This window comes from Aspergillus sclerotioniger, assembly GCF_003184525.1.
Source record: "Aspergillus sclerotioniger CBS 115572 chromosome Unknown BO94scaffold_13, whole genome shotgun sequence".
In the NCBI taxonomy this organism is placed as follows: domain Eukaryota; kingdom Fungi; phylum Ascomycota; class Eurotiomycetes; order Eurotiales; family Aspergillaceae; genus Aspergillus; species Aspergillus sclerotioniger.
The window spans coordinates 252,310-278,407 of NW_020291003.1; the positions used below are offsets into that span (position 1 = coordinate 252,310).

Below are 26,098 nucleotides of genomic sequence, written 5' to 3' on the forward strand. Positions count from 1 at the left end.
GTTCTATCCACATTCATTCTCTATTAGAACTAGCTGGGTGCTCTATGTATCGTGCATCAACATTATTTACTATATGATGTAAGACGACATAAGTCATGTACTATCGATGTCCTCGCCGCCTCATATCACCCTGTCCGAAAGCCCCCGGGACCTTGAGGATCCCGTTCGCTGCAGTACCTATTCCTGCGCCCATGGACGAGGAGCTACTGCTGCTACTGCTAGTCTTGCGAGGCTGTGTTAACAACGACCACACCTCTGTCATTGTCGCTCGGCGTGCAGGGAGCATGCTGTACTGCATACCGTATAGGTTGCGCCGATGTATAGGAGGCACGAAGCGGCCAGTCACAAGGCAGAAGATGACCTGGGGCGCGAGGTAGTGTTTTCGTAGTCGGTGGCCCAGTTGGAAGTATTGATCGAACATGGCACGAAGAGTAAGAGGAATAGACTGTTGGGTCAATATTTAGCGATTCGATAGGACAAATGCGCTTACCTCAAGGTGGATATAAGGCACACTAGCGCTCGACTTGGTTGTCGAGCATTTATCGTACTCTTCACGAAGCTCAAAGTGGATTCCACCTGATCAAAGTTAGCTAGCCAGCCCTGGATCGGAGTAGTCAACGCACCTGGCAATCTCCGGGAGTCCTTGACTCGCAGCATCAAAGCAAAAAGCGGGAAATGGTTCAAGAAAGCCAAGCACGTATCAAGTGCCGCTTTAAGCGAGATGATCAACATCCGCGCGCTCGCAAAGGCGAGATAGAAGACGATAACGGTAGGTAAGAGGAAGAAGAGAACGGTAAACAAGATTGTTCCAAGAAGAAGTTGATCAAGATCGTAATCGCATGAGTCTATACGGTTGCGAAGCACGTTTCGCTTCTTGCCGCGGAAAAGATGGAAGAGAGATATGATGATCGTAAGCTGCCAGTTGAAAATCCGTGCAGATGCGATGTAGAAGGAATAGATATGGACTGTCAAAATCGACACAAGGTCAGAAAATAGGGCAATTGGCATGCTTGCCCCCGCGAAGCTGGAACAACCAACGACGTATATGACGTGTGGTAGGTAGGGTTGAAGATTCGCAATACAAGCTTCTAGAACGTCAGTCCAAGGTCCCGAATCGAAAGACTAGTAATCGAAGCATACCTGCCCAGTTTTCGATCACCCATAGGAAGAGATCACCCAGGAATGCAGCAAGCTCGTTGTTGAGCTTGAGACCAGCCGGCCAGTCCATCAGCCAGGAGATGGTACGTTGCAGCCCTTCCACGGTCCAGCCCGTCAGAACAGAATTGATTTGAAAGGCCACCCAGTTGGCGTTGTCGATGATGTACGATCCCAATGCAATGCCGATAATCACGTCGTTGGCGACGAGCCACAAGCTGTTGTAGAACCGAATGTAGTCTGGATGACTAGTCGTCACACTCTCCCAGTTGTCCTTTCTCTGGCGTAGTTTCACATACTGGATTGGCCAGTAACAGAACTGCTGGAGTCGAATATCCACCTGCTGAGCTGTCGCTGATATATCTTTCAGGGCAGCGGCGTCCGGGCGGGCACGCCACTCCAGGATTTGCAGCACTATCTCCGCAATTGTACGATGGAAGACGAGCCCAACGATGAATATGCGGGTAATCACCGGCCAGATCCATTGCCAGAAGACATAAGAAACCCCGAGAACGACTAGGTCCCACAGCGTAGTGGCGGACTCTACGACCCGTTCACCAACACTCATGCTTCTTTTGACACGGATTCCGACCAAATGGCTATTCTTCTCCATCAGCTTCCCCATTTCATATGCGCAGTTAACCTGGTTGATGATGAGGGGAAGTGCTTGTTCCTTGGAAGAGGGAACATGCTTGACAACCGTGTGAAGCTTCAGCTTTTCGACCAGCTTCACGGCTTGACTCTTACCCCGCTCCTCTTCGGTATTGATCTGATCAGACACATCATCGGATTTGTCCGCACCAAACACTTTGTCACCCAATGCCAGGGAAATCGGCTCCAGGGACATATACTCCATCCTGGTCGGATGAGGCCGATTAAACATGATGACCTGAACAGAGAGGTTCGTTTCGGGTGGACAGAAGATCCGAGGAACCTTGCCCGACGACTTTGTGGTGACATAGAGATGCGACGGATTGAAAGCCGTTGGCGGATCCGGTGAGTTGGTTGATCCTAGAACATGCATGGCCGATCGTCCACATAGGGCGAATATCCGCACAATAGGATGAGGGCTATTGCGGAATAGAATCCCTGCCCGTAAAGCGTTGTCGACATTTCGAGGCTATTGGCCAAACATTAGCTGCCAGCAACCTCTAGCATAGACGCATAGAACCAGCTGCTCACCTCCACATCCTCCAGCACAGTCAACACGAACAAATCCAACTCCGAGTTCCGCCATCCAACAATCACTCCCGGCGATGACGACCGAGGTAGATCGTATGGCCAGAATACCCGTAGCAACCCATCGCTCATGAGCATGTTGACATCCTCCAACCGCTATCAAAAGGAGCCTCGACGGCGGAGTTGTTCGCGAGCGGAGACGCCCAGGTGCACGTATCGGGGATGCTAATCACAAATCATCAGCCTCGGACCTGAGAGCAGTATATCTTCCCGACACCGCGAGAATCGGGCCAGTGTAATGTCGCGTACCAATTCACCTTCAGTCGCCGCAAGATGATTTATAGGAAGGACAAGAAGGAAGAAAAAGACCGATAAAAGGAGGAAGCCCTTGGCTGTCCGTGTCTATAGTTGAAGACGTGTTAGCTTGTCCGCAATTCATGAAACCGAATGTAACTGCGCGAGAGTGATCGAGCATACCACAACGCCGTGATCCCACGCAAATATAGCCAGTTCGTACAGGCGAGTAACAAGATCCCACCTCGCGGTGATGTAGCCCGCTACGAAGATACCGAGAGTGAGGATGGAAAAGGGGTGCATGAATCAAGCTGGCCAGCGGGAGGTCGCTTCAGTTTGCGCGCATTGCTGAGACTGGAGAGAATTGGAGAGCTGGAAGCGGGAGCGGAATTGCCGAAAAGGAGTGACGATCGCACTGGACAGGCTGACCGGTCATTCAAGAGAAATCGAAAACAACGAATGCTTCTAGAGTCAGCAGATTGAGTGTCTCAAGCACGGAGTCGGCAATGGGGAAGATGCGGACCGCAACCCTGAGGCGTCTAGACCTCCGCAGCTCCACGTGACTTGGTATACATCTATGTCACTACGATGAACTGTCGAACAGTTGTGCAGGCATTCTTCACATTGTGCGCCCTAACTAAGTGACGATAAGAGAATTTATCTATCCCGATACCCAGTGATCCATCATAACATACAAATAATATCCCTCCGAACTCCCAGCCGCTATAAACCCGAAATGACAGAAACCCATACCCATACCTACAAAGCCTGAATGCCCTGGAACACTTTGTTGGCCTGCAACTTCGGATCACTGTTGACGAGATCACGCATAATCTGGCGTTTCTCTTCGACCGTCAGGTTCTTGCCGGGTGATTCAATCGCCTCCTTCCATTTCAATAACATCTCCTTAAGAAGAGCACTGCCCTCTTCGACCTCTTCCTGCGAGTACTTGTCAAGCGCCATGTTCGACTCTTGTTCCTGTGCTCCGGAGGAGGTGAAATCCTCAAGCTCGTCTGCCTTTTGACGCGCCATGTTGACCACCTTCTCCGGGAAGCGGACCAACTCAGCGACGTGGATACCGAAGGACTGATCACAGATGCCCGGTTCGACACGGTACAGAAGAGTGACCTGGTCACGCTTCGAGTCTTTGTTCTCAGACCCATTGCCTGTGCCATCACCGATAAAGGCCACCACGTGGAGATTCTTGGCGGAGTTGGGATACCGATCAGCCAGGGCTGTCAACTCGTGGAAGTGGGTTGCGAAGAGGCCGAAACAACGGATCTCAGTGACAATGTGCTCCGAGATAGCCCATGCCAAACCAAAGCCGTCGTACGTACTGGTTCCACGGCCAAGTTCGTCGATGATGATCAAAGACTCCGACGTAGCCGACTTGAGGATGTTAGAGGTTTCAAGCATCTCGGCCATGAAAGTCGACACGCCCTTGAGCTGCGAATCACTCGCACCGACACGGGCAAGAATGCAGTCGAAAATCGTCAGCTCCGCCTCGGAGCACGGCACGAAGCAGCCCGTCTGGGCCATCAGCGCAATGACACCAATTTGGCGAATATAGGTCGATTTACCACCCATGTTCGGACCAGTAATGATCAGGAAAGACGAATCATCCCGGATAAGAGACACATCGTTCGTAATGAACGAGATGTCATCCTGCATCTCCATACACGGGTGTCGTGCCTCCTTCAAGATCGTGTTTCCGGTGCCCCGAGGGTGAATCTTCGGACGGACATATGGCGTAGGGGCATGCACGGCAGAATGGGAAAAGCTCACAACCACGTCAAGGTGAGCCAGGACACCAGCAAGCTGCTCCAAGACAGGACAGTAGGAGGCGGCCACATTGACCACCTCGCTCACCAGACCCGTCTGGGTGCGATTGTAGTTAGATGACAGCTGATCGTGCTCGCGGCGGAGCGCCTGCATTGTCGATGTCGTGAAATAGACGCCGTTCTTCTGGGTCGAGCACTCCTGGTACTCTCTCTTGTTGCGAATGCAGCCGGCCTCGTTGCGAGTCAGTCGGAAGCACCAGCCATGCACACGATGGTTCTCCAGGAACAGCTTCTTTTCCACCTCCTGGTCCAGATCGCGGCCAACGCGGCGGTGCTCTGTGTCCATATCATGGCGCAACTTGTCCAGCTTCTTGCGGATGATGCGCAAGCTCTCGTCAAACTCCGGCTTGATGATGAACTCGTGGTTCTCCAACGCATCAAGATCCACCGTCGTCTCGACCATCTCCTCCAGCTTCACCAAGCTATCCGAGTGACTGCGCAGCTTCGACGTATACTCCTGTTCCAGGGGCGTCTGATACTGCTCATCCATCACATTCTCCAACGACGCCACGAACCCCGGCAGACGAATAGCAACCTGATACACACGCACAACATCCTCCAGCGTCGCCTGCTTCCGCTGAAACCGCTTCGCCAGGCGATACAAATCCGGAATCGAGCGCAGATGCTCCTCCTGCATGGTCTGCCGCAGCTCCGTATCCACCACAAACGCCTCGACCAGCTGCTGCCTCTTCTCGATCTCCGCCAGATCCATCAACGGCTGCTTCAACCACTGCGCCAGCAGCCTGCTGCCCACCGGCGTCTTACAATGATTCAACAACCCAAACAGACTCATCGACTTAGATCCGTCCCGCGGACCAGGCATCAGATTCAACGCCCTCAGTGCCGACGAATCCAGCTTCATAAACTGCGACAAATCATGCTGATACAGCTGATACTGCCCAAAGTTGGACGAATCGGCCATAACCCCAAGATACTTAATCAACGCGGCCGCCGCCCCCATGGCCAACTTCAACTCCGTCTGCGGCAACGTCCCCGCGGACCTCTCATCCCTCAACAACCTCGTCAAATCCTGCTCAATATCCCTAACCCCAAACTCCCCCCCTTGCCTCTCGGAAATCGCAATCCCACAACTATCCGCAATATTTCTCACCTTCGCCAATTCCACATCCTTCCTCCCCACATCCATCTGCACCAAACACTCCTTCACCCCCAGCTGAATCACCAACGACTCCAAATTCGAATAAACATCATTATCCAAAAACTCACTCACCCCGAGCTCCCTGACACTCGCATCCGCAAAACAAACCCCCACACTCCTCGCCTCCCCGGCCTTGGCCGAAATCTTCACCGCAAGAATAATCGGCGCCCCGGCCTCCAAACTCAACCCACCCACACTCCCCAATTCCTCTTCCACTTCTTGTAGATTTCCGGGACTCGCCTGCTTCACCATCTTCCATTGTCCTCCACGGCCCGTCCCACTAGATGACGCCCAGATCTCCACCCGCTTGTTAAGTCGGAACAATGCCTCGCGGAGAAAGTTGCGGAACACGGTAACGCTCATAGTCACGGATGGGAGACCGCCGGTTTCACTTCTTCCGAGGTTTCTTAGCACGGAGGTTGTTTTGTATACGGTCCGCGCGATGAATTCGGCTTCGGTGCCGTGCGCGGAATACCAGTCTCCGCGGTCGAAGACTCGGATGGTTTCATTATTGTTGGTGGTGTTGTTGTCGGTGGAAATGGAGCGGTAGAAGCGGATGAAGCCGACTTCGTCGTCGACCTGGGTTAGATGAATTTGTGGTTAGTTTGGAAAGAGGTGGATGTGGAGGGGGATGATGGGATGAGATTCACTTTGAGATCTGGTCGAGATGACATTGTGCTCTGCGTCTGTCTTCTCCAACCGGGAAAGAGACTTATGAGCCAACTTGTCAATTTGGAGAATATAGCTTGGATGGATCGGGCTGGAGGACGTGTGATAGATTGGATTGGCAGGACGACGCGCCTGCGGAACGCGGTCACGTGGATACGCGTTCGCGCGTGGACTAATTAAGTAATTTGCCTGTCAACCTGTCAATACCGATTGTCTTAAAAGGGACTATCAGCAGAACGCTATTTTACGAGGGGAATGACGTAGTCTCAATCATCGTATCCATATTATACATAAATATGCGCTAAATGCTACATACCGCTGTCAATGCAATCATAATGCCGGAGCATGCCAGGCCGCCGGATGAGGTATCAAACAGAACATCCATCCAAAAGAAAGACACATGTACCCAACGTAGACATCATGCAGAAGCCACCGCCGTTGTGGGAGCATCCCATCCAATCTTCAACTGGGCCACCTTGGCCCCAATCTCCTTGGGCTGAACATCAGCGCAAGACTTGAGCACCACAGATCTCATATGATTCACCGTGACGAGGTTCACCCACCCCCCAGCAACATCCTCCCGGGCCAGGATCTCCACACAGATTTCCACCTCCTGCTGCGAGATGGGACTCCGCACGGAATCCCGCACATTCTGCGCAATCATCTCCATGCGGAACGGCGTCCGCTGCGCCGTCGTGACAGCCTTGGCCCCGGTGCCAACATACCCAGCCGGTCTCAACAAGGCCAACACCCCGGCAACCTCCTCCACCCGCTCCGCGGCCGCCCTCCGCAGCAACATTTCCTTCGACGGCGGCGGGGGCAACTTCGCCTGACGCAGCTGCTTATCTTTGATACGATCCAGCAGCCCCTTCCGACGGGTACTCGTCGCGTCGACCGGCTTCTCTGGCGCATCCTCCTTGGCATCAGCGCGCAGCTTCTCTGTCTTCAACCGAATCACCCCGCCCTTCAAGTCCTGCAACCGTTGCTGTCCCTTGTGAAACGTCGTAAACGGCGTCAACGATTCATGGATTATGGCCACGCCCAGCGTCCCGACGAAATCCACCCTCGTCTCATCGCCATCCACCGCATCCAACGCCTTCTCCCAGAGCAAATCCACACTTTGCTCAAACCGTTCCTGCAAATCACTCTCGCTCGTCCGCTCCTCGCCGTCCCGCAACACCCGCTCCAAGCATACCCTGCCCAGCCCGTAATTCGCGATCCGATACCCAGGGAATGCCGTCGCCTCCGACTCCTGTTCCAGAACCCAAAGAAGCCGCTGCAGGTCCTTGGCCACCACCTTACGCTTCTTCCATAGCCGTTCAATAGTGGGTAGCAGTTCTCTGAGGTCCGCAGGGGCAGTAACACCGTTATGCATAGCATGAAGAGCAACAGCCTTGAGGAAAGCCGAGTGCAGGTTCACGAGGTCGTCGACACATGCTGGACGGCGTTGTGCGGGGAGAACAGTAGCCGACGAAGGGTTCTTGGTAGCTCTGCGCTTCGAGGGCGAAGTGGGCGGACTCCCACTAGCACCGGTAGGAGTCCGGACAGTTGACCGCGCATAGTGACCGCTCCTTGGAGTGTTGAGAACCAATTCACCCAATCTCAGAGTCTTAGAAGGAGTAGCCGCCTCCGGGGCCGTGCTTTCCCCCTTGGCGGTATCCGGGCCGTGGGACTCGATGTTCTCGAGCTCATGCAGTTTGCGTTTCTTGGAAGGCGAGACCGGGAGACATGTCGTCGAGGGCTTCTTGATCTCGGAGATGGATTGACGGGTAGTTACGCCGGGTTTGGTCGTTCTTGCGAAACTCTGGATCCCGGGCTGCCCTCGGGGCAGGGGGGCTTGCCTTGTGGAAGTGCGCGGCATCGCGATTTCCGTAAATAATTGAGTAAGAGATAGATCCTAGATCCTATTGGTGTATCATAGACAATTAGGAAGGAGGTGACTCCGTATGGGGACACTAAATTAGGATAGGATTATGGGTCTGGGGAAAGAGGAATAGGGACAGAGGGCAGGGCAGGGCAGAGAAAATCGATTAATTCTCCTTGATGGTCTGGGCGGGTAGCGTGGGTTTTTGGGTGGAGCGCGTCGCGCGTCGCGTCTTGGCCGGATGGGGTAAGATTAGGGGCGGGTCATGATCCGTTGACTTAACAAGCTATCGAGTAGATGATGATGAATGCGATTATTCAATGATGAGTGTGATATTGTATTTGAGTGAATTCGAAAATATCATTTACTAGATGCTGAAGACTTAGTGATAAATTGTCAAAAGTGCTATCACTACAGTAATCATCCTAGGAATGTAGCATACCTAGCAGCTTTCCCCGCAGAAGCTGTGCAGAATGCAGATATGCTCTAGAACACTACCTTACCATCACCAACCACCACCACCCTACAACCTACTACACACCCTCTCTCCACCTCTCATACTACCACACCCAAGTCTCAATACCACCCAAAACGAACCCCATCTAGATACAACCTACAACTACCCACACAATCACGAAGAAATAAAGAAAAAGAATCCTGCATAATTCATTACCCTCCCCCTTCATCATCACCTACAACAGACATAGCCATGAACATACTCATAAAAAAAATAGCCATACTACTCCATATATAGATAATAATAAAGATAAGACAAGCCCAGCCCAGCTAAGCCATCCTCAATCTCCAAAACAAAAAGGGAACAAAGAAAAGAAGCAATCATTTCTTCCCAAACCACCCCGAAAGCGACCCCTTGGCTTCAGCTGCCTTCTCCTCCACCTTGCCTTCAATCTTCTCTGCCCCGGATCTCAACTCCGCTGTTGTGTCGCGAGTGATCTTCTCCAGACGGTTTAGGTTGTTTTTTGCTTCGTGGGTGGATGTGTCAATCTGAAACTCACATATACGCATTAGCATTGGTTACTGCGACTTTCACGTGTAGATGCAGGGAAGAAGTAAAGCCAAGTGAAAGGACGGCAAGGGGATAAGAAGTAAACATACCGCCTCATCAACATTCAACCTAGTCTCAAACGCCGCCTTTTCACCTGCTTTCTCGGCCTGGTTGCCCGTGGGGGCTTTAAGGCGGGCGAGGTGTGCGTCCTCTACATTCATCCATATATTCATTAGTCCACACAACCAAGAACAAAATAAAGAGGACATGTAGGGGGGTAAACATACGCTTCGCCTGCTCCTTCGCAGCCTTGGGATCGCCTCCCGCACGATACATATAGTATCCTCCTGCGCCGAGGGCAGCGATACCGAGGTAGAGGGCGGTAGGGTTCTTCGACATTTTGCTTGTGTGTGTGGGTGTGGGTGTATCAAGGTTTCAATTCCTGATTATAGACCAGTGAGATTCTGGGACTTGGGGATTGGATTCGGATCCAACGAGGTATTTATATAAGAGAAGAGAGGGGAAGGGAAAGGTCAAGTTGGAATAGCTGGGTGGGAACTTCAAGTTACTTGGCTGGTGTCACAGGGTATGACGTCTTTCGGCCGGAGCAAGCTATTAGCTTAACTAATTAACTACAGGGTGTTGTGGTACAGGGCTTTAGTAGCTCGGGTTTTTACTTTTACATATTTACTTACATGCATACTGGGTAGTACATATGTTTCGATCGGATGGTAAGGTTTGTTTGGTTGGTTGGTACTGAGAGAGGCTTTGTTTAACTATGTATACATTTATCGGCATAGGATGGTTGACTCTAGTTATGGGGTTGGGATAGCTGTACATACTGTGTGTGTAGTTGAGGGGGCGGCGAGTTCGGCTGTCGGAGCCATCGTGAAATACGTCACTGGGTGGTCATCGGGCCCGACGGCTTCCATGTTCCATGGGGATCGGGCCCACTGCCAAAAGGAATTGCTTGCTGGGGCTAGGTAAGTGCTACATTAAATCGTCACGTCATGATGGCTAGAAGCTTATGGCTGATCTCTGACATTTATCACTGACCCGCAACTAAGTGCTAATTGAAACCAACTTCGCAATTCGCAAAAACAAAACATCCGGAAACACAATGGCCGCATTGGACACCAACATGAGCGAGAATATAGACAAGCCGAACACATAATCGAAGCCATACCACGACCAGAGTAGGAAACTCCTTCCACAACCTCGTAGCTGAGCTCGAGATCAAGGCCGGGGGTATCTTCATGCACTATGGACAGCAGACCGGAGGGAAAACGCCAAAACATGCAAGCCGGACAAAATAAGGAAAAACACCCGAACGAAACTCGCAATTGTCAGAGAAGCCCATATATCGATCCATCCCACTGATGCATTATTCGTCAGTCATCACATCATAAAGATTCCCGCAGCCGAGCGGTGGTGTGCAGCTCCGAGTAACGAGAGGCTAAGGATCTAGCAATCCGCAGTTATATCCATAACAAAGAAAATGCAGAGGAACCCCACAAGGAAAAAGGCCGGGCGCCCCATACTATACAACTCCGGCTCGAAACAAAAGGAAATGGCAGGAGAACCGAGAAAGATCGACTTCGGAATTAGAACTCTGCTCCCATCACGGAGCAAATATACACCCCTATCCTTGGAATCCGAGCAAGACTCTCAGAGAAACAACTTCGCAGCACCCTTGTTCTCGCTCGTAGCAACCGCAACTAGCGCTTCCAGTCGACCCATTCCAGGTTCTCGCGCAGAGTGCGGAAGAAATTCGGTCCGTGGATCATGTTTGCCATGGTAACTATCAGACTGTGGAGGAAGAGGGGGACAAGCCTGCAGTTCAATCAGTCATCTGGCCCTCATCGATACTGCGGGTAACGGGTGCGTACTGCATGAGAGGTATCCGAGGAGAATGGAGGATGGTGCGGCTCCACGTATCCGTTGTTGTGCACAATAGCCGGATGGTATTCGAGAGAGGCCGTGGAGGGGGTGTGGACCCCTTCGCTGCTACTGGAGTCCTCGGGCGAAGTTCGCGTTGCCTGAGAGCTCGAGGTAGCATTACTATACGAGGGAGCGTGCCCATGCCCTCGGTACTCTTGAAACTGCTGTTGGTAGGAAGACGACGGTCGAGAGCCCACATTGTGAAGCTCGGCGATGGTTTGTTGGCTCCAGTTTGAGGCGTCCCGCTGTGCAGGCTTGTCTCTGATGTGCAGCCCGGTGAGGTTGGTGTGCAATGACATGTCCCAAGAGACATGGCCACGTCGGTGTCCAGGGCCAGAGATCGGCGGCGCCGGTCGTTTTGCGGGCTGGGTATAGTTGAAGCCACCCCCAAAGTTATAATTCGGAGGCGGTTTGTTGGGGTTGTCGATTTGCATCGGACTCGATCGCCGGACTGGAGGAGTCAAAGGTCGCTGAGCCACCACCTTGTCAAAGCTCTCAATGCCTGGCAGCCGCGGCGGCTGCTCGGTCGACCCGTTGCTAAACGATGGCTTGAACACCTCAGGTGTCTGGTAGTTGCTGAGGCCACTCGTAGCAGGTCGAGGAACCGCTGACCAAGTTGAAGGATGCCAAGTTCGTCTCCGGAGATCAGTATCGGTAGCACTGTGGCTTGTTTCGTCGCGGGCGAGTGAGTAGGTTGAGTTGACAGGGCTTGCGTAGACGCTCCCATGGGGAGCATACGCCTGCGTCGCGACATAACCAGGTGGGTAGACGTTGACATGCTGCGAGGCGAATGGGTTTGCACCCGTGGGAACAGATAGGCGCCGGGCGGCAGTCTTGCCTTCCCAAAAGCCCGATGCCTGCGACGCTGTAGAGATCGGCGAAGCTACATGCGGACTGCCGTTACCGCCGGCCGAGAAGACGTGATGGGATGGTGTGTAGGGAGATCCACCCGCTGTCGGACCAGGAAGCCCCCGGGCTGGAGGAGTGCTAGGGGCATCCATCTGCTCCATCAGACGCGCTCTGTCGTTTGCCATCATCAAGGGTGCAGGTCGACGGCGAAGCTCCTGGGGCTGACTGAATGTAGACGCAGTAGATGTGATGCTAGACGCGGATAGGTTTCGACTGTGACCTCTGCTATGGGTTCCCTGGCTGCCTGCCGTCCCTGCTCTGGCTCGCCCCTGGGGCCGTACACGATCGGTCCGGATTTGGCGCTGGAAGCGCGTCCCGGTGGCGGCGAGGGAATCGCCAGGGATCTCCTCGTTGACATGTACAGTTTGAGCATGCTGTCGTAGGTTATCGAGTCGAGAGAAGCGACGAGAACAGTGGCACTGAAACGGACGTTCCCCGGTGTGTTTGCGAATGTGACGGGCGAGATGTTCACTTCGAGTAAAGCTCAGGTTACATGGCGGAAAGTCTGTGCAGTAGAACCGTTGACCTTTCTTCTTCTTCGAGGGTGGCGCGCCTCCCTTAGTTTCCGCCTCATGGTCGGAGCCTTCGTCCGACTCACCGTGCATGGGATCCTCTGAGGTTAGCGATGCGCTCCCTTGGGAGTCGGCATGGTGAGAGTCATCGATGCTAATATTCCGAGGGGTACTCTCGTCATGGGCGGCACCCAGAGATTGTATAGTGTCTTGTGAGACTGATCCGGCTTTGGGATGAGGTCGAGGTGTGGAAGACGTTGTCGCTTCCTCCATGACGCGGTCTGGTGGCGAAGAGATATTATTCACAGGTAAGAATGAAGACATATTGACAACGAGGACAAGCCTCGTCCCAGCGAACAATCTATGTACTAATTCGATGACAGGGCAGTCGAGCGATCGTCGGGACGCAAGCTCGATCGGTTTCAAGGGAGAGGGATGGAGGTTTCAAAATGTCAAAAACGCGGTGTCGATCGCACGATGCTGACTACTGGACAGGTTTGCGCAGCAAAGTAAGCAGATGAACCATCGCATTTCTCACATTTTTTGTCATGAATTTTTTTTACCACCTCAAAAGGTCATAAACATCACGAGGAGCAAGGAAATCGTGGAGGGTGGTATTTTTTTTTTCGTGGTTGTCAAGAAAAAGTTTTGAAACTTACGAAAGAGGGGACGTGAATCAGATGTTTTGAAATCCGAGCGAGGGGTTGAAGATTGAGGAATGTTGGAGATGGATGGCGATGACCTGTTTAGCCGAATGCCCGACGGAGATGACGATGCAAGGGTAGCCAGGTTGTACACGATAGATGGAAGGGAACGACCATTAGGTGTGAGGACGCATCGCTCACGGATCGACTAAGCCGAGAGAGAGTAGGGACAGCTGGTTGATCGGCCGAAAGATAAGACTGAAGAGGAGGGCGAGACGGCAGAGGGATAGGATGACGAGGGAGGAGGTGAGGTAAGGTAAGGTAGGTAGTAGGTAGGTAGGCAGGTGAGTAGTTGGTGATAATCACTGTTGAGAAGGAGGGAGAGAAAGAAGCGGCGGCGACGGCGGCGGCGGAGGTGGTAATCGTGGTAGTAATGGCAGTGGTGGTGGTGGTTGAGGTTTGGCGGACTCGATCGAGTTTCCCGCTCGGCGTCGAGTCCTGGTTGTGGGTATGACAGTCAGGACACCGACCCAGCCAAGACCTGAACTAATGGCAATAAAAATAGGTGTATCGTGAACCGATCGGGCCCTGGTTTACGGATCGTCCGGGGAGAAACAAGGAATGCGCGACGGAAACAATAAACGAGGAAAAGGAAAAATAAAATAAGAATAAAATAAAATCACAAGCCAGAAACTAAAAGGGAAAATGTGATATGATGGAAGACACACCTCAACAGAAAAAAAAAGGATATAAATATAAATAGTATAGGAATTAAACCCACCAGGTCCAAGCTGGGCACTAGGAAATGATGTACAGGCACCAGGGCCACGAGGGTGGTTATTGATGGAGAGAAGAGGAGGGGGGGAGGAAGAAAGGGAAGAAGAATGGTGAGAGGTGAGACGGAAGTAGGCGACGAAGAAGAAGAACAACAAGAGAGGCTGATGGATCCAAACTTAGATTGGAGCAAGGGAAGGGCAAGAGTCCATACAAGTAGGCTGTAGCCGGGGTGTGGATGACGGCAACCCACCCACCCCAAACTGGTGAATGGTGACGACGATAGTACCGGGCGACAAGACGAGGAAGAGGCCGCCGCTGCTGCTGCTGCTGGAGGCTTATCGGAAACAACGGTCGTTCGGCAGCAGGCGGCGAAACGAGGGCAAGACAGGGAACTGAGGGAAGGGAAAACAGAGAAAGAAAGCAGCAGAGAAGGGAGGAGGAGGGGAAAACGGTGTGTGAACTGTGGAGGAGAGGATGTACTCCTACGACCTCTAGATACTTGTTGAGTGAGTACTGTACACGGCATTTACCTACGACCATCGCTCGACCACAAGGCTGAGTACCTCCGATCGGGGTACAGGGTACTTAGATAGAGGCGGCGACTGGGCCAGTCACCGCCGCGATGCTACGTATGCTCCCGATGAGTTTACGGTTTGATCAACATGATGATGGTGACGATGCGGATTTGTCTGCTACTATTAAGTTCGGGCGAATGAACTCACCGGAGGGTGAAACTGAAGGTTGATAGGTAAACTCTTTTAGCCCCAGGTACTGACGACTTGGTCCGGACCGACCGACACGAATCATCGACCGCCAGGCCGGTGGAGAGGCTCCAGCTGGATGAATTCATGGGCCACTCTTGGCGAAGGGGTGAGCCTTGGATGGGGGAAATCGTTTCATCGAGTCATCGGTCGAGCGCTTCCTTTCTATCTACCTAAGCAGATAGGATAGGTATATGTTGCGGAGTAGCGGATACCCCGATATCGCGAGATTGGAGGTATCTTCAAAGCATTCCCGGGCGGGTGAATATAATACCTCCCCGTACGTGCCGGTATGGCAGACGTATCAGGAACCCAGCGCTTAGCAATCGCCATCACCACCACGGGCGGGTGGCTCAGACAAGAGGGAAAAAAAGGGCACAAAAGGGATGCGAGGGGATTCCACTGGTAGACGCTCGGGAATCACCCGGGTGAATGGGCTTCTTCGATGTTTCGGTAAGGCTAGCGAACAGTGGCAGAGTCTCGGCCCAAGGCCTTCTGCCACGGTGCCATGGTCCAACGCCATCAAGGGTCCTGTCGACAGTTCATAAACGGAGGCCTCCCGGGCTGAGTGAGGCACCAGGCACTGCGGCCAGTGGGGCAGCGCAGAGGGGACCGATCGGCTACTTTTTCCAGGTCCCAGGGCTACCTGTCGAATGGATGTATGACTGGTTGATGATTCATGAATCGTTCTTAGCCGGCTGAGCCCAGGTGCTGACCAGAAAACCTCCGCGGCTGGTCCACGGGCGGCGACCTTCGGTGACGTTAACCACTCAACGCGACCAGGACCCTTTGTCCGGTAGGTTTGACCGGTGACAACCCCCAGGCCAGATCCTCCGTTCGCCTGTGGTCTGTTGGAGGGCCCGAGCCAAAGAGTCGCGGCAAGGTGTGCCCTTCTCGTGGCGTGGCACAGAAGGGGAGGGAGGGGGGTGTCCTGAGATCTAGGCTGCCATGCTGCATGGAAGGAGGCACAAGAAGTGCAACGACTGCGTAAGCCGGCCAACGCCTGACTGGATTACCAAACGGCCCAAGACAGCAGGATTCAGCATGGAATACGAACGGAATGTCGCACAATGGGTTCCGGGGCTTCCACACCTGCAGTCAGGTGGAATTCTCCGGGCCGAACTCTGCAGTACCTTACATCGGCGTCGTTACGGCCCTTACTCAGGTTTTCGACAGGCCCAGCAGCAGCACTCTATTCGCAACGCCCATCCCGTCTGATTTCCCCACCGCGATCATCATCATGTCAGCGTCAAGGGCCTCCGATATAACGTCAGGCCGCTCTGATGGATGATGGCAAAGCTTGTTCCTGGTCAACCCAGAGGACAGCACTAACCTCCAGCAGGATCCTTCATCGCCGCGTTCAGGACCCCGATAAGGTTCCTGCTCGAACTCAGAGGACGATGGACAATAGTAGATCATTTCAATTAGACTCTTTGACAAACCTGGAGCAAAGTCAAAGCTGGACAGCATGCGGCCTGCACTCTCCCCCACTGCAAACGGCGGGGAGCGATGGAAGCTTCTTCATCTTGTCGATGACATCTGGTTGATGCGGGACAAAGAGGAGCCCATCTGAGGCACGCGGACAGTTAACGCCACATGTTGGAGTGATGATGTGCTCTCGGTATGGAGAAGCGCGCCGATTGACGCCGACAGCCTGGTGTCCCCATATGCGTGGGGATCGTTAGTTTGAAGCATGGAAGAGATACCCAAGGAGGGCCGGAGTATATGCGCCCCTAGGGAACTCCTCTGAACAATGCATTAGTGTCCCGCATTGACATTATTGATCGGATCGTGGGAGGGGGGGGGTCCCTTCCCTGGTTAGTCCAGTCGAGTAGGTCACCTCCAGTTGCATTCGCAACACGCAATCCAACGGGGTTCTCATAACCCACCGTGCTCTTCAGCAACATATGTCAGTATGAAGCAACCATTCTGGTTGCCTGCGACGAATACATCGTACCAGACCAACGGCCGGAAGTGGCGGCAACGAGTCCAGCCTTGAGTCCAGGCAGTTCAGCAAGAATCAGTACATAGTATGGCACTCCGATGTCGCCTCCCGGGCCAGAATGGGTACTCATCTCGTAACGTGGGCGGGTAAGTTACCTTTTCTCCTCTCCTCGCCATAGATCCGGTCTGGGTGATCGACGTGGCACTGCCAGCTTAGGCGTCCACCAATGACCGGACCAGATAGCAGGTAAGGCACAGGAGCACGGGCTCCAGTACCGGTCAAGGTACCATGTCTCCCGACCACAGGGCTCCTCAAGCTAAGACAGTACTGCGTACAGTGGACGGAGTACAGTAGGTAATCATCCCACCACCGATTGACTATTGCTAGACTTCCTGCCCCTCATTCCCAAACCTGAAAAGCGCCCCCGGCACGCGCGCGCCACTGAGGGGCAAAAGAGTCAATCAGGTTTACTTCCCCTTGTGCCAAGATCATCTTTCATCAAGGGGGGCACTGACAGGTGACACGGGTATGTCCCATCCCTGCTCTATCTGAAACACACGACGATAATAGGAATTGGAAAATAAGGAATAAGAAAGATGGGTGGGGGAATGGTGGTGGAATAATGCCACCTCGTCCCCTCTCTTTTCCGTCGGGTCCTTATCAATGGGAAGCGGGGTTGATAAGTTAGTCCGGATTGATTGATTGATTATTTGGGATGGGTTCTGGGGCCGAGCGAGGGGGAGGGGAGAGAGGGGGTGCGTGCACACGCTGCTAGCCTTTCCAACTAGTCCGTCTGTGCTACCGATGGAGATGGAGTACAAAGCAGGTACCTGCGTTGCGGGTGGTGTACCTGGTGTACATCTACTACAGCATCCACAGATATGAACGGTATCAATCAGAGACCATCATCAAAATCCCATCGATCAACAATTACATATAGACCCCAATAATACTATGGTACATAGTAAAATCTCAGCGGGTCCCAATAATCAATCAACGCTGACGTCTTGCATTATGTATTTTTTTTCTCCAGCGGCGAAAAAAAAAACACCTATCACAGACAGAGTTAGGGTATACGTACTACCCCTGCCAAATCTGACAATAGAAACATCCACCCTGTCTATCTTTCTTTCATCCGCTGATTCCGGGGGCTGTTGTTTTTTCCACCACCTACCTATACCTCTACCTATACCTACACCTACCAACTAAGTACTACCTATGTACAACAACCAAGATATAACCAACTCCATCCTACAAAGAAAACAACAAACCCAACCCATCCCATCCCATCATCCACACCCCCGGAATCTATCCAACATCCATCTATGACTCACATACCATACTACCAACCAACTACCCAGCCAACCAACAGATTAATCAACCATCTACCCGGAAACTAGGTAACCCGCAGTGGCAAAAAAAAAAGTAACCAAAAACATGAAACCAGGTGTGACAAAATATTCCCCGAAACCCAACCCAACCACAACCCCTAGATAAAATATACTAGATATGGTAATCGGTAGGCAGAACAGGAAGGGGTGGGAATAGTGAGGCGAAAAGCAAGATATGGATGAAGGGGAAGGGGGGTTGCACGGGGGAAAAGTTAGTTGGCTGGATTGTACCTACATTACATAGCTTATGCCTGGGAGAAAAGGATTGGGTGAGATGCAGATACTACAGGTGAGCGGGTCGTCAGCTGATGGGTGTGTGTGCATGGTTGGTGCGGGTATGTATGTATGTATGTATGTATGTAAGTGTTGTATTAGATAGTCTGTGAGTGAGGGAGTGAGTGGTGGGGAATGTGTATGTGTACCTGGTAGGTACCTTTTCACATGAATGAATTTTATTATTTCTGTGCGGGTGGTGGTTGATGTGGGTTATTTCGAAGAATCAATTTGCGGGGTATTTCTTGTAATACATGCTCAAGATGACTGGTATGTTTATTTATCGGTCCAGTACACTGGCAATTGAACTAACCATCACCGCTGCTTCGCGCTCCCAGTTCCTCTCCGACCCCGAGTCAACTCCCAGTCGCTTCTCTGTCCCTAGTACTGATGTTGGGAGCTGCGATCCTCGCAGGACGCAGTCTTTGATTTCCTTCTTGATCCGGTCCCGGTTCGAGCGCAGTGTCCGAGCGGAGACGCCGCCGCGGTTGATAATCTCCTGTACACGGGTTGTGAGATATGAGGCGAGTGACCGCCAGAAATAGGAGGGGAGAGAGGATGTGTCCAGAACGCTGAGGAGTGGCTGCAGCAGGTTGTTCTTGCCGGGAGCTTGGGCTTGTGGATCTGTCTGTTCCCCATTGCGGGTGGTGGCAGCAGCAGGGAAGAGCGGATGGGATGGTGGTCGCAGATTGCTGAGAATGGCTTCCAAGGCGAAGATATCCTGGCAGCGGGCAGACAGGTCCGAGAGTGTGCGCTCGAGCGTGGGCAGCATTGACAGTGCGCGGGTCAGGTTACTCAGGGATGATGAGATAGCCGTGTGCATGTACCCTTGCAGGGTAGAGAGGAGCAAATCTGGTTGAAAGGTCGCGGAGCTCACGTTCTTTGGAACCGGCGATAATAGGTATAGGATGTTAACGGCGGAGACGAGGCGTGCGCGGGCATCGCGCGCCTGCTTGTAGCTCATTTGCGACTGAGAGCCTGAGCCGGCGCTTGCAATGGTGGACATGGTGAATCGACCAATGGCTTGCTGCGCTCTTGTCTTGACCATGTTCTCCGCCGGGATGACAAGCTCACTGCGCAGCGTTCGGATGACCTTGACGCGGTCCAATCCATGGCCTTCCTCGCCCACTGCCGTCTCAGAGAACATGCGACGTAGGCTCACAATCGTGGAAGCTGCCCGCTCCAATGTTCGGTAGTCATCCTTTGCGGGCGCCGTGGCATCAAGCCCCCCAATCTCCGCGAGCTGGCTCTCCAGCTGTCTACCGAGAGAAATGCAACGCGCAACGGCTCGCGCGAGTCGCACAGTGGCCAGCGACTTCTCTGCAGCCACCCTGGCCTCATTGGCGGCTTCCCATTTGCGGAGGACTTCCCTTTCCAGCCGTTCATACCCCTGCGTTACCGAAGAGATCTGCTCTTCGGCTTCTTTGAGGATGCGGCCGGCGGCGGCGGTCTGGTCGCGCGTATGCGTCAGTAAAGGGAGGGCTGACTTAGTGGTCAACGCATGGATGTGGGTGTCAATCTCCTGGAGGTCGAATAGCACCCGAGAAAGCGGGGTTGAGAGGTCCAGCGGTGTGTCTGTGGCATTGTTGGTGGCTACAACCAGGGAATTGGCAAATGAGGCGGGTGAAAAGTCCGGGTCTAGGAAGGCCTCATAGTCTATGTATGAGGGCTCGCCGTCTGCCATGGCTTGTGGCGGTCGATTGGGAGACAATCAAGGAGAAAGAGTAAAAGCAAAAGGAGCAGCAGATTGGAGAAGATGGAACTAAAACTCAAAGAGGCTTGGGTATCACCGTATCGAACAAAGCAAGAGGGATTACAGGTCAACTGGGGGGGTTTTCGCTGGATGGCCGCTTGACCGTAGGACAATCAAAGCTTAATGTGGCAGAGTCACCCATGTGATAGAGACGGTGGATTGGGGAATGCTGAGCCCAGCAGCCATCGTCAGCGCAATTGCTTGTGAAGATGATGGACAGCAATTGTCGTTGTTGTTCCGGATGCCATGTGGCTGCCGCGAGGTCGCTTTATGTCTTAGTCAGCTGCATAAGCCGTGCACAGTTATCCCCCCTACATCTGCCAGGTCAGTCTACCTCGACAGATCATCATTTGCCTTTTCTTGCTTGTGATTTACTGTATCTATCTACATGGAGGAGGTGGATATGGAACGACAACTTACAGGCACTGCAAGACGCTTTGTTGTAGTGGAAAATACTATAGAAAAACCCACATACAGGCAGTCACATTGGTGAGTATACGATCTACTTTCCGTGCGACATTGATAGAGGCATTTTGTGTTTACACGCCGGTCGGCTCAGGATTCCCTGTGCGCAACGACACAGGAAAAGATACACACAACAAGTCTAAGGTCCGCCATAACCGACTCAAATTTGGCTACAACTTTGCATCTTCACATATACCCGTGCAGTACAGTCTCTCTAGGGCATAATGTGACTACCACAGTATAAACTACTTAGTTACCACCTTTCTAAGTCTTCCATAAGACCTGGGCATCATAGAAAGCCTCTCCTCTTCACACTTCAACTCAACGACCTCCCAGTCGGCCGACTTCAACAGTATGTCAGGAATGCGGCGATCCAAGTGACATCCTCCTTTGATGTACGGCCAAAACAGGGTCCAAAATTCTAGCTTGATCAGCATGTGTCGCTAGGCATCAGACCACATCCAAAGGCTACTTACTCTGCGCCAACAACGTCCAACGATCCGAGCTCGCGCCATGCTCCCAGAAGATCAATTCGCCCCCTGGCTTCAATAGCTTCCAGATTTGGGCGGTTACCGCTGCCGGGTCCTGTGTGCAGCACAAAACCTGGAAGCTAGTCACGCAGTCCATGCTCTCTTCCACGATGCCATGTCTCTCGAGAGCATTTGCATCCAGAATGTCACAGAACACAGTGGTGTAGATGTCACCCAGATTGGTTTCGCCAATTCGAGCTTGCAGAACATCAGCAAACTCCAGGTTGGATTCGACCCCATAGATGTGGGTGACGGTGCTGGGGTTGAAGTAAGAGAGTTGATTGCCTGTTCCTGGTCCGAGCTCCAGGACGGTCCCCTTCACTGCGGAGGCGACGTGTGGCAATGAATCGGTAGTACTCTCATAGGCCATGAAGCATGGTGCTGGCATTGTTAGCTGGGGTTGGGATGGCGAAAGGGCAATCCATACAAACATCTTTATACCACTGGGAGAAGGCCCGGTCTTGGATGGAGGCCGTGGCTCCCTGGCGTGATTGGAAAGCATTCCAGAAGTCTGTGGGGGTGAGTTACCAGATTTCATATGTGGGGAGGGGAGGAACATACACTTCAAAGACTCGAGCAAAGGTTGGCACGGCTCGATATACTTGGTCAACCGCTCCTTGAGACTGGGGCCCATGGTGGCGGTGGAAATTTGTAGAGGACGTGTTATCTCACGGATGGCTGGGTCAGGCCCGGCTTTTATACGTGGGCTTGGGCAAGCTAGACGATATCAGGCGCAGGATTTGATGGTATCAATTAGGCGGACACGGGATTGTGGGGGGTGTGATTGCTGCCCCCTGTCCAATCAATTGGGGTGATGATGCCATGGGGCGTTTTGATATAAGCGATAGCTTAGATGACTTAGCTGGTTAGTCTCGGTGTGATATCGGGGGTTGATGTGTCTTGGTCTTCGTGCGTGACTAGAGGGAAATGTGGATGGCAAGGGGCGGGAGGGGGTTATATCCGGTGACAAATTGCCGGGCTATAAAAGACGGAGTTGGGACCTGCCATGGCAGCCGGCATGATGGAGGTACCACCTTTATGTAGTCAATTGAGTGTCCATGCTACGAAGCAATAACATTCCCCCCAATTAGACTATAGTAGATCATCACCATCATGATCATGTCCCGGTAACGACAGTCGAGCTTCCATCACCCCTCCAGCCAAATTGGCCCTAAAACACCATTAAAACAGACGGGGCCCAGCCGCAAGTAAGATTAGGAGACCTCAACCCCTAGCAGTGATGGATGAACGTGTGTGAGGATCCCCCGACAACCCGACGTTATGTCCTGGATATAGTACTGAAGTAGTCAAAGCAAGGCGTATACTTTAAAAACAAGAATCTTTCATCTATCAAGGCAAGATGGCCGAGTTGGTCTAAGGCGTCAGGTTAAGGTCCACCTTAATATTCAGCTTCACAGCTTCCTGATCATCGTTTGATGGCGTGGGTTCGAATCCCACTCTTGTCAGATCTTTTTGTTTTTTTCCGTGCTTCACATCCATTGACTATCTTTTGCCTCTTTGCATACATACACTGCTAGTACTAGATTTAATTAGGACATGCATGTCCTCGATGTCTAATTCCCATCCATGTATGCCGTATACCATCTCTATAACCCGATATGCCACCCCCGTCAGAACACCATCCTTATCCCATACCTACACATCAATAATACCCCAACTCCAACCACCCACACCACTAGCATCCCCCTCTCTCTAGCCACCATACCAGTCTAACACTCCGGTGTACTATTCACCCACCGCCGGCTCCCAAACCAAACTATAACGCATCTCACTTATCACCTCACCAGCACCACCAACCACCGCTGACAAATACCCAATCCTTTAACTAAATACTAGTCATCTAACCACTTCACCCCCTCACCAACCAACCAACCATCTATCCTATCCCCCACGTAACCAACCAACCCCAAAGCACCACAGTAAAAATGATCCCCAAACCCAAAGCCCTAATCTTCGACCTAATGGGCACATGCACAAACTGGCATCCAAGCATCCAAACCGCCCTCTCCACCACCCCATCTCTAACACACCTCCCAACCGAAACCATCGCCCAGCTTGCCTCTTCCTGGCGATCAAGCTTCTTTAATGAAATCCATCGTCGGTTTCATGCTGGACTCGGCACGGAGAGTATTGATGTGACGCATCGACGGGTGTTGGATGGGTTGTTGGATGGGATGGGGTTAAATGGTGGTGATGGTGGTGGTGTAGGGGAGGAGGAAAGGGAGAGGTTGGTTGCTGCGTGGCATTTTCAGGGGGGTGAGTTTTTCTTCTATCAATTTGGTTGGTTGCTTGGATTGAGGCTAATGACTATTGATTGGACGGGATGGTATAGCATGGGATGACTCCATTGATGCGATTAGACGGTTGAAGGAGAAGTTTATGGTGTTAGTACCATCCCTGTCCCAATTCTATCCACCATATGCCAATCTACACATGAAAACAGGAACTAAACAAGAAAAATGCAGCGTCGTCCTCGCAAACGGAACCACCAGACTCCAACTAGACTTGATCCAATCATCCGGATTACCCTTCCATGCACTATTTTCTTCCCAGTTGTTGGGATTAACCAAGGTTAGTTCTTCACTTTTTGCTTACTGTCATATCCATTGGGCGTGGTTTGTGGGTTGTCGTTGGCTGATGGTGATAGCCCGATCCTGCTATATATCGCAAAGCGTTGGAGTTGTTGCAGGTGGAGCCTGAAGAGGCGGTTATGGTTGCCGCGCATGCGTATGATCTTAGGGCTGCTAAGGGGGTGTATGTTATGTTCCCTTTCTCCCTTTTTCTTTTGGGTGGGGCTGGGGTGGGAGGCTAATGTGTGTAGGGGATTGAGGACGGTGTATATTTATCGGAATACGGAGGATTTGGATGAGGATATGGGGGTTGTTCAAGGGGAGGTGGATGTTTTTCTGGAAGGAGAGGGGCCGTTGGGGCAGTTGGCGGAATTGTTTTGTGGGGAGTAGTGGGTATATTTTGTGGGTGGGTGGTTTGGTTTCTGCTTGGGTGCAGGTGCAGGTGCAGGTGCAGGTGCATACTATATATTGAGGGTTGGTATAGAGTTTTGATTAAGATGGAGAAGTGGGTGAAAGTAATGCAGACTATATTTACTTTTGAAATGGCATCAAGCACTACTGCAGAACACGTCCGTTGGTTTCCTCCACAATCAGCTCATACTCGGGCTGGAACTCGGTGTAGAAGTTATGCTGTCCTTGTTAGTATCATTCCGTTTCTATAAAATGGATTACTCACATGGTTCTGTGCTACATTAGCAGTATACTGCGCCACCTCATGCGTAATAAGCCGCTTTGGAAGACCGTTCGCAGCCGCAGCCTCAGCCAACAACTGTGCCTGGCAGGCATTATCCAAACTGGAGTAGAGGAACGCTGCCTCGTCGACAGTGCGGCCCACAGTAAGGAGACTGGCACGTTAGCACATCCTAACCCATACAAAGATCTGGCTACTCACCCGTGGTTCTGCAAGATGCAGGCAATGTTGTCCTTGCCCAGGGCACGAGCGATCTGTTCTCCCTCCTCCTGCGCAAGGGCAATGCCACCGTGGTCCTCGTAGACACTCACCTTTCCGTAGAGGTTGCATGCATCTATAGCTCATTAGCCCTAATTCCCCGAAAGCAACAAGCAAGGACCTAACCCTGAGTAAGCATCTCAATCGGCTTTCCAAACGCACTCCAGGTCTTTCCATGGATGGAGTGCGTATGCGCAGCCGCAATCACATCTGGCCGGGCCTTGTGGATTTCCGAATGGATCATGAATCCAGCCTCGTTGATGGGAAGTTGGGCACCACCCTCGGTGACGTAGCCCTCAGAATCGACAAGTACAAGATCAGACGCCTTGATAGAGGAGAAGTGCTTGGCGAAGGGATTCATCCAGAAGTGGTCCTTCAGGATGGGGTCTAGACTGATCAGTATCGATTGTGTCCTATTGCTGGGATGTAGACTCACCTCTCATGGAAATATGGCCCGAGATACCCTCTCCGTATCCCTTCTTGCCAAAGTAGCGAAACGCAGCCGCCATGTGCTCCTTCATCCATTGCCGCTTGGCAACAGGGTCGGTGAAGGTGGGGATGCCCCGGAGCTTGAGCGTGCCGCTACGATTTCCCCGCGCCACGGACTGGAAGTTCTTATCGTTGGCGGCATCATCGATGTGGGCGTCGGCCACGACGACGGGGACGGGCTGGGCGGTGGTTTCGGTGACGGTGGTAGACATGGTGAGTTTGGTATGTACCGAGAAGGCTAGCTACGCAGGGGGAAAAGAATGCAGTGGAGGGCAAGAGAGGAAGTATAAGAGGGGCGATTTATCTGCTATCAATCAGTTTCTCCGGCTTATCGGCCGCCCCCCCGGTTTCCCCCTGTCATAGGCGCATATCGCCGAACTCACGGCTTCTGATTGGCGCTATCTCGATAAGCATTCCTGCGCCTTCTTGCAACATCTCGCCCTCCTTCCTTCAATTTCAGGCCTGTCGGATGGGGTACCACGGACTATGAGCCTATTCACTCAGCGTCATGTTCAACTCTCACACAAGCTCAGAGCAATGGACCGTCCTGCCCTTCAGCGGCCCCATCCGCGGAGGTCTTCTCTAAAGGCTTGGAATAACTGATATAAAGTTAGGACTGGATCCCGTATATATTACGTGCACTGTTGATCCCCACTTCGATAGGGTCTCTCTGTCTGGAGAGAAGCCTATGGCCAAACCACTTTGTCACTTTCCTGCCTTTGGTTACTATTGTGATTACGGCATATTTGAGATCTCGACTTCTGCCCATGCACACCCTACTGAATGTGATTTATCCCCGGCTGGGAGTTCTGTCTCGTTGAATATGGCATTGTATTTGCGTTGCAGCTTTACGGTGAGCCCATCCCTCTGATATAATGACGTATAGTATGCTGCTATGAACATGTCCGGTGATGTATTTCTGATACTATGAATCTTATGGACATCACACCCTGCTAAAAGTACATGACCACGTCCCACCCGTTAGGCTCAATCGCTCATAA

General features: G+C 52.3%; 9 protein-coding genes and 1 non-coding gene across 10 annotated transcripts; 2 read left to right on the plus strand and 8 right to left on the minus strand.

Moving 5' to 3' along the window:
* Window positions 1-100: 100 nt before the first annotated feature.
* BO94DRAFT_465108 (mismatch repair ATPase MSH2) lies at window positions 101-6,302 on the minus strand (the record flags this gene model as incomplete). Its single annotated transcript, XM_025608098.1, has 8 exons — window positions 101-445; window positions 491-576; window positions 624-965; window positions 1,141-2,275; window positions 2,338-2,481; window positions 2,904-2,982; window positions 3,392-6,207; window positions 6,279-6,302. 8 exons carry the CDS (start codon window positions 6,300-6,302, stop codon window positions 101-103), a joined length of 4,971 nt encoding a protein of 1,656 aa, XP_025467670.1.
* A 258-nt stretch (window positions 6,303-6,560) lies between these two features.
* On the minus strand, window positions 6,561-8,298 carry BO94DRAFT_534891 (DNA replication factor Cdt1 C-terminal domain-containing protein). Its single transcript, XM_025611644.1, has one exon. It carries the CDS (start codon window positions 8,156-8,158, stop codon window positions 6,716-6,718), a length of 1,443 nt encoding a protein of 480 aa, XP_025467671.1. The 5' UTR covers window positions 8,159-8,298; the 3' UTR covers window positions 6,561-6,715.
* A 658-nt stretch (window positions 8,299-8,956) lies between these two features.
* On the minus strand, window positions 8,957-9,716 carry BO94DRAFT_57554 (uncharacterized protein). Its single transcript, XM_025615079.1, has 4 exons — window positions 9,531-9,716; window positions 9,455-9,476; window positions 9,278-9,378; window positions 8,957-9,166 (listed from the first exon to the last, which is right to left on the minus strand). Exons 1-4 carry the CDS (start codon window positions 9,564-9,566, stop codon window positions 8,999-9,001), a joined length of 327 nt encoding a protein of 108 aa, XP_025467672.1. The 5' UTR covers window positions 9,567-9,716; the 3' UTR covers window positions 8,957-8,998.
* Window positions 9,717-10,835: 1,119 nt separating this feature from the next.
* Window positions 10,836-12,853, minus strand: BO94DRAFT_556364 (C2H2-type zinc finger protein; the record flags this gene model as incomplete). Its single annotated transcript, XM_025613860.1, has 2 exons — window positions 10,836-11,000; window positions 11,057-12,853. The coding sequence occupies 2 exons, from the start codon at window positions 12,851-12,853 to the stop codon at window positions 10,836-10,838; spliced, it is 1,962 nt and encodes a 653-aa protein (XP_025467673.1).
* Window positions 12,854-13,357: 504 nt separating this feature from the next.
* Window positions 13,358-14,760, minus strand: BO94DRAFT_57689 (uncharacterized protein). Its single transcript, XM_025615158.1, has 2 exons — window positions 14,162-14,760; window positions 13,358-13,671 (listed from the first exon to the last, which is right to left on the minus strand). The coding sequence occupies exons 1-2, from the start codon at window positions 14,488-14,490 to the stop codon at window positions 13,536-13,538; spliced, it is 465 nt and encodes a 154-aa protein (XP_025467674.1). The 5' UTR covers window positions 14,491-14,760; the 3' UTR covers window positions 13,358-13,535.
* A 3,795-nt stretch (window positions 14,761-18,555) lies between these two features.
* Window positions 18,556-20,276, minus strand: BO94DRAFT_534895 (Golgi transport complex subunit COG5). The gene has a single exon (XM_025611645.1). The coding sequence runs from the start codon at window positions 20,002-20,004 to the stop codon at window positions 18,601-18,603; it is 1,404 nt and encodes a 467-aa protein (XP_025467675.1). The 5' UTR covers window positions 20,005-20,276; the 3' UTR covers window positions 18,556-18,600.
* A 406-nt stretch (window positions 20,277-20,682) lies between these two features.
* Window positions 20,683-21,723, minus strand: BO94DRAFT_534896 (class I SAM-dependent methyltransferase; the record flags this gene model as incomplete). The annotated part of the gene is made up of 4 exons (XM_025611646.1): window positions 21,630-21,723; window positions 21,496-21,579; window positions 21,015-21,449; window positions 20,683-20,959 (listed from the first exon to the last, which is right to left on the minus strand). Coding segments are annotated over exons 1-4 (764 nt in total), but the record flags the coding sequence as incomplete, so codon positions are not given.
* Window positions 21,724-22,422: 699 nt separating this feature from the next.
* Window positions 22,423-22,534, plus strand: BO94DRAFT_t157. The gene has a single exon. It is a non-coding gene; the product is annotated as a tRNA-Leu (tRNA).
* A 269-nt stretch (window positions 22,535-22,803) lies between these two features.
* Window positions 22,804-24,183, plus strand: BO94DRAFT_624044 (HAD-like protein). Its single transcript, XM_025617191.1, has 5 exons — window positions 22,804-23,345; window positions 23,422-23,473; window positions 23,555-23,660; window positions 23,737-23,843; window positions 23,911-24,183. Exons 1-5 carry the CDS (start codon window positions 23,015-23,017, stop codon window positions 24,047-24,049), a joined length of 735 nt encoding a protein of 244 aa, XP_025467677.1. The 5' UTR covers window positions 22,804-23,014; the 3' UTR covers window positions 24,050-24,183.
* Window positions 24,100-25,363, minus strand: BO94DRAFT_534897 (class II aldolase/adducin domain protein). The gene is made up of 5 exons (XM_025611647.1): window positions 25,045-25,363; window positions 24,735-24,995; window positions 24,552-24,684; window positions 24,336-24,504; window positions 24,100-24,289 (listed from the first exon to the last, which is right to left on the minus strand). Exons 1-5 carry the CDS (start codon window positions 25,307-25,309, stop codon window positions 24,215-24,217), a joined length of 903 nt encoding a protein of 300 aa, XP_025467678.1. The 5' UTR covers window positions 25,310-25,363; the 3' UTR covers window positions 24,100-24,214.
* Window positions 25,364-26,098: the final 735 nt, after the last annotated feature.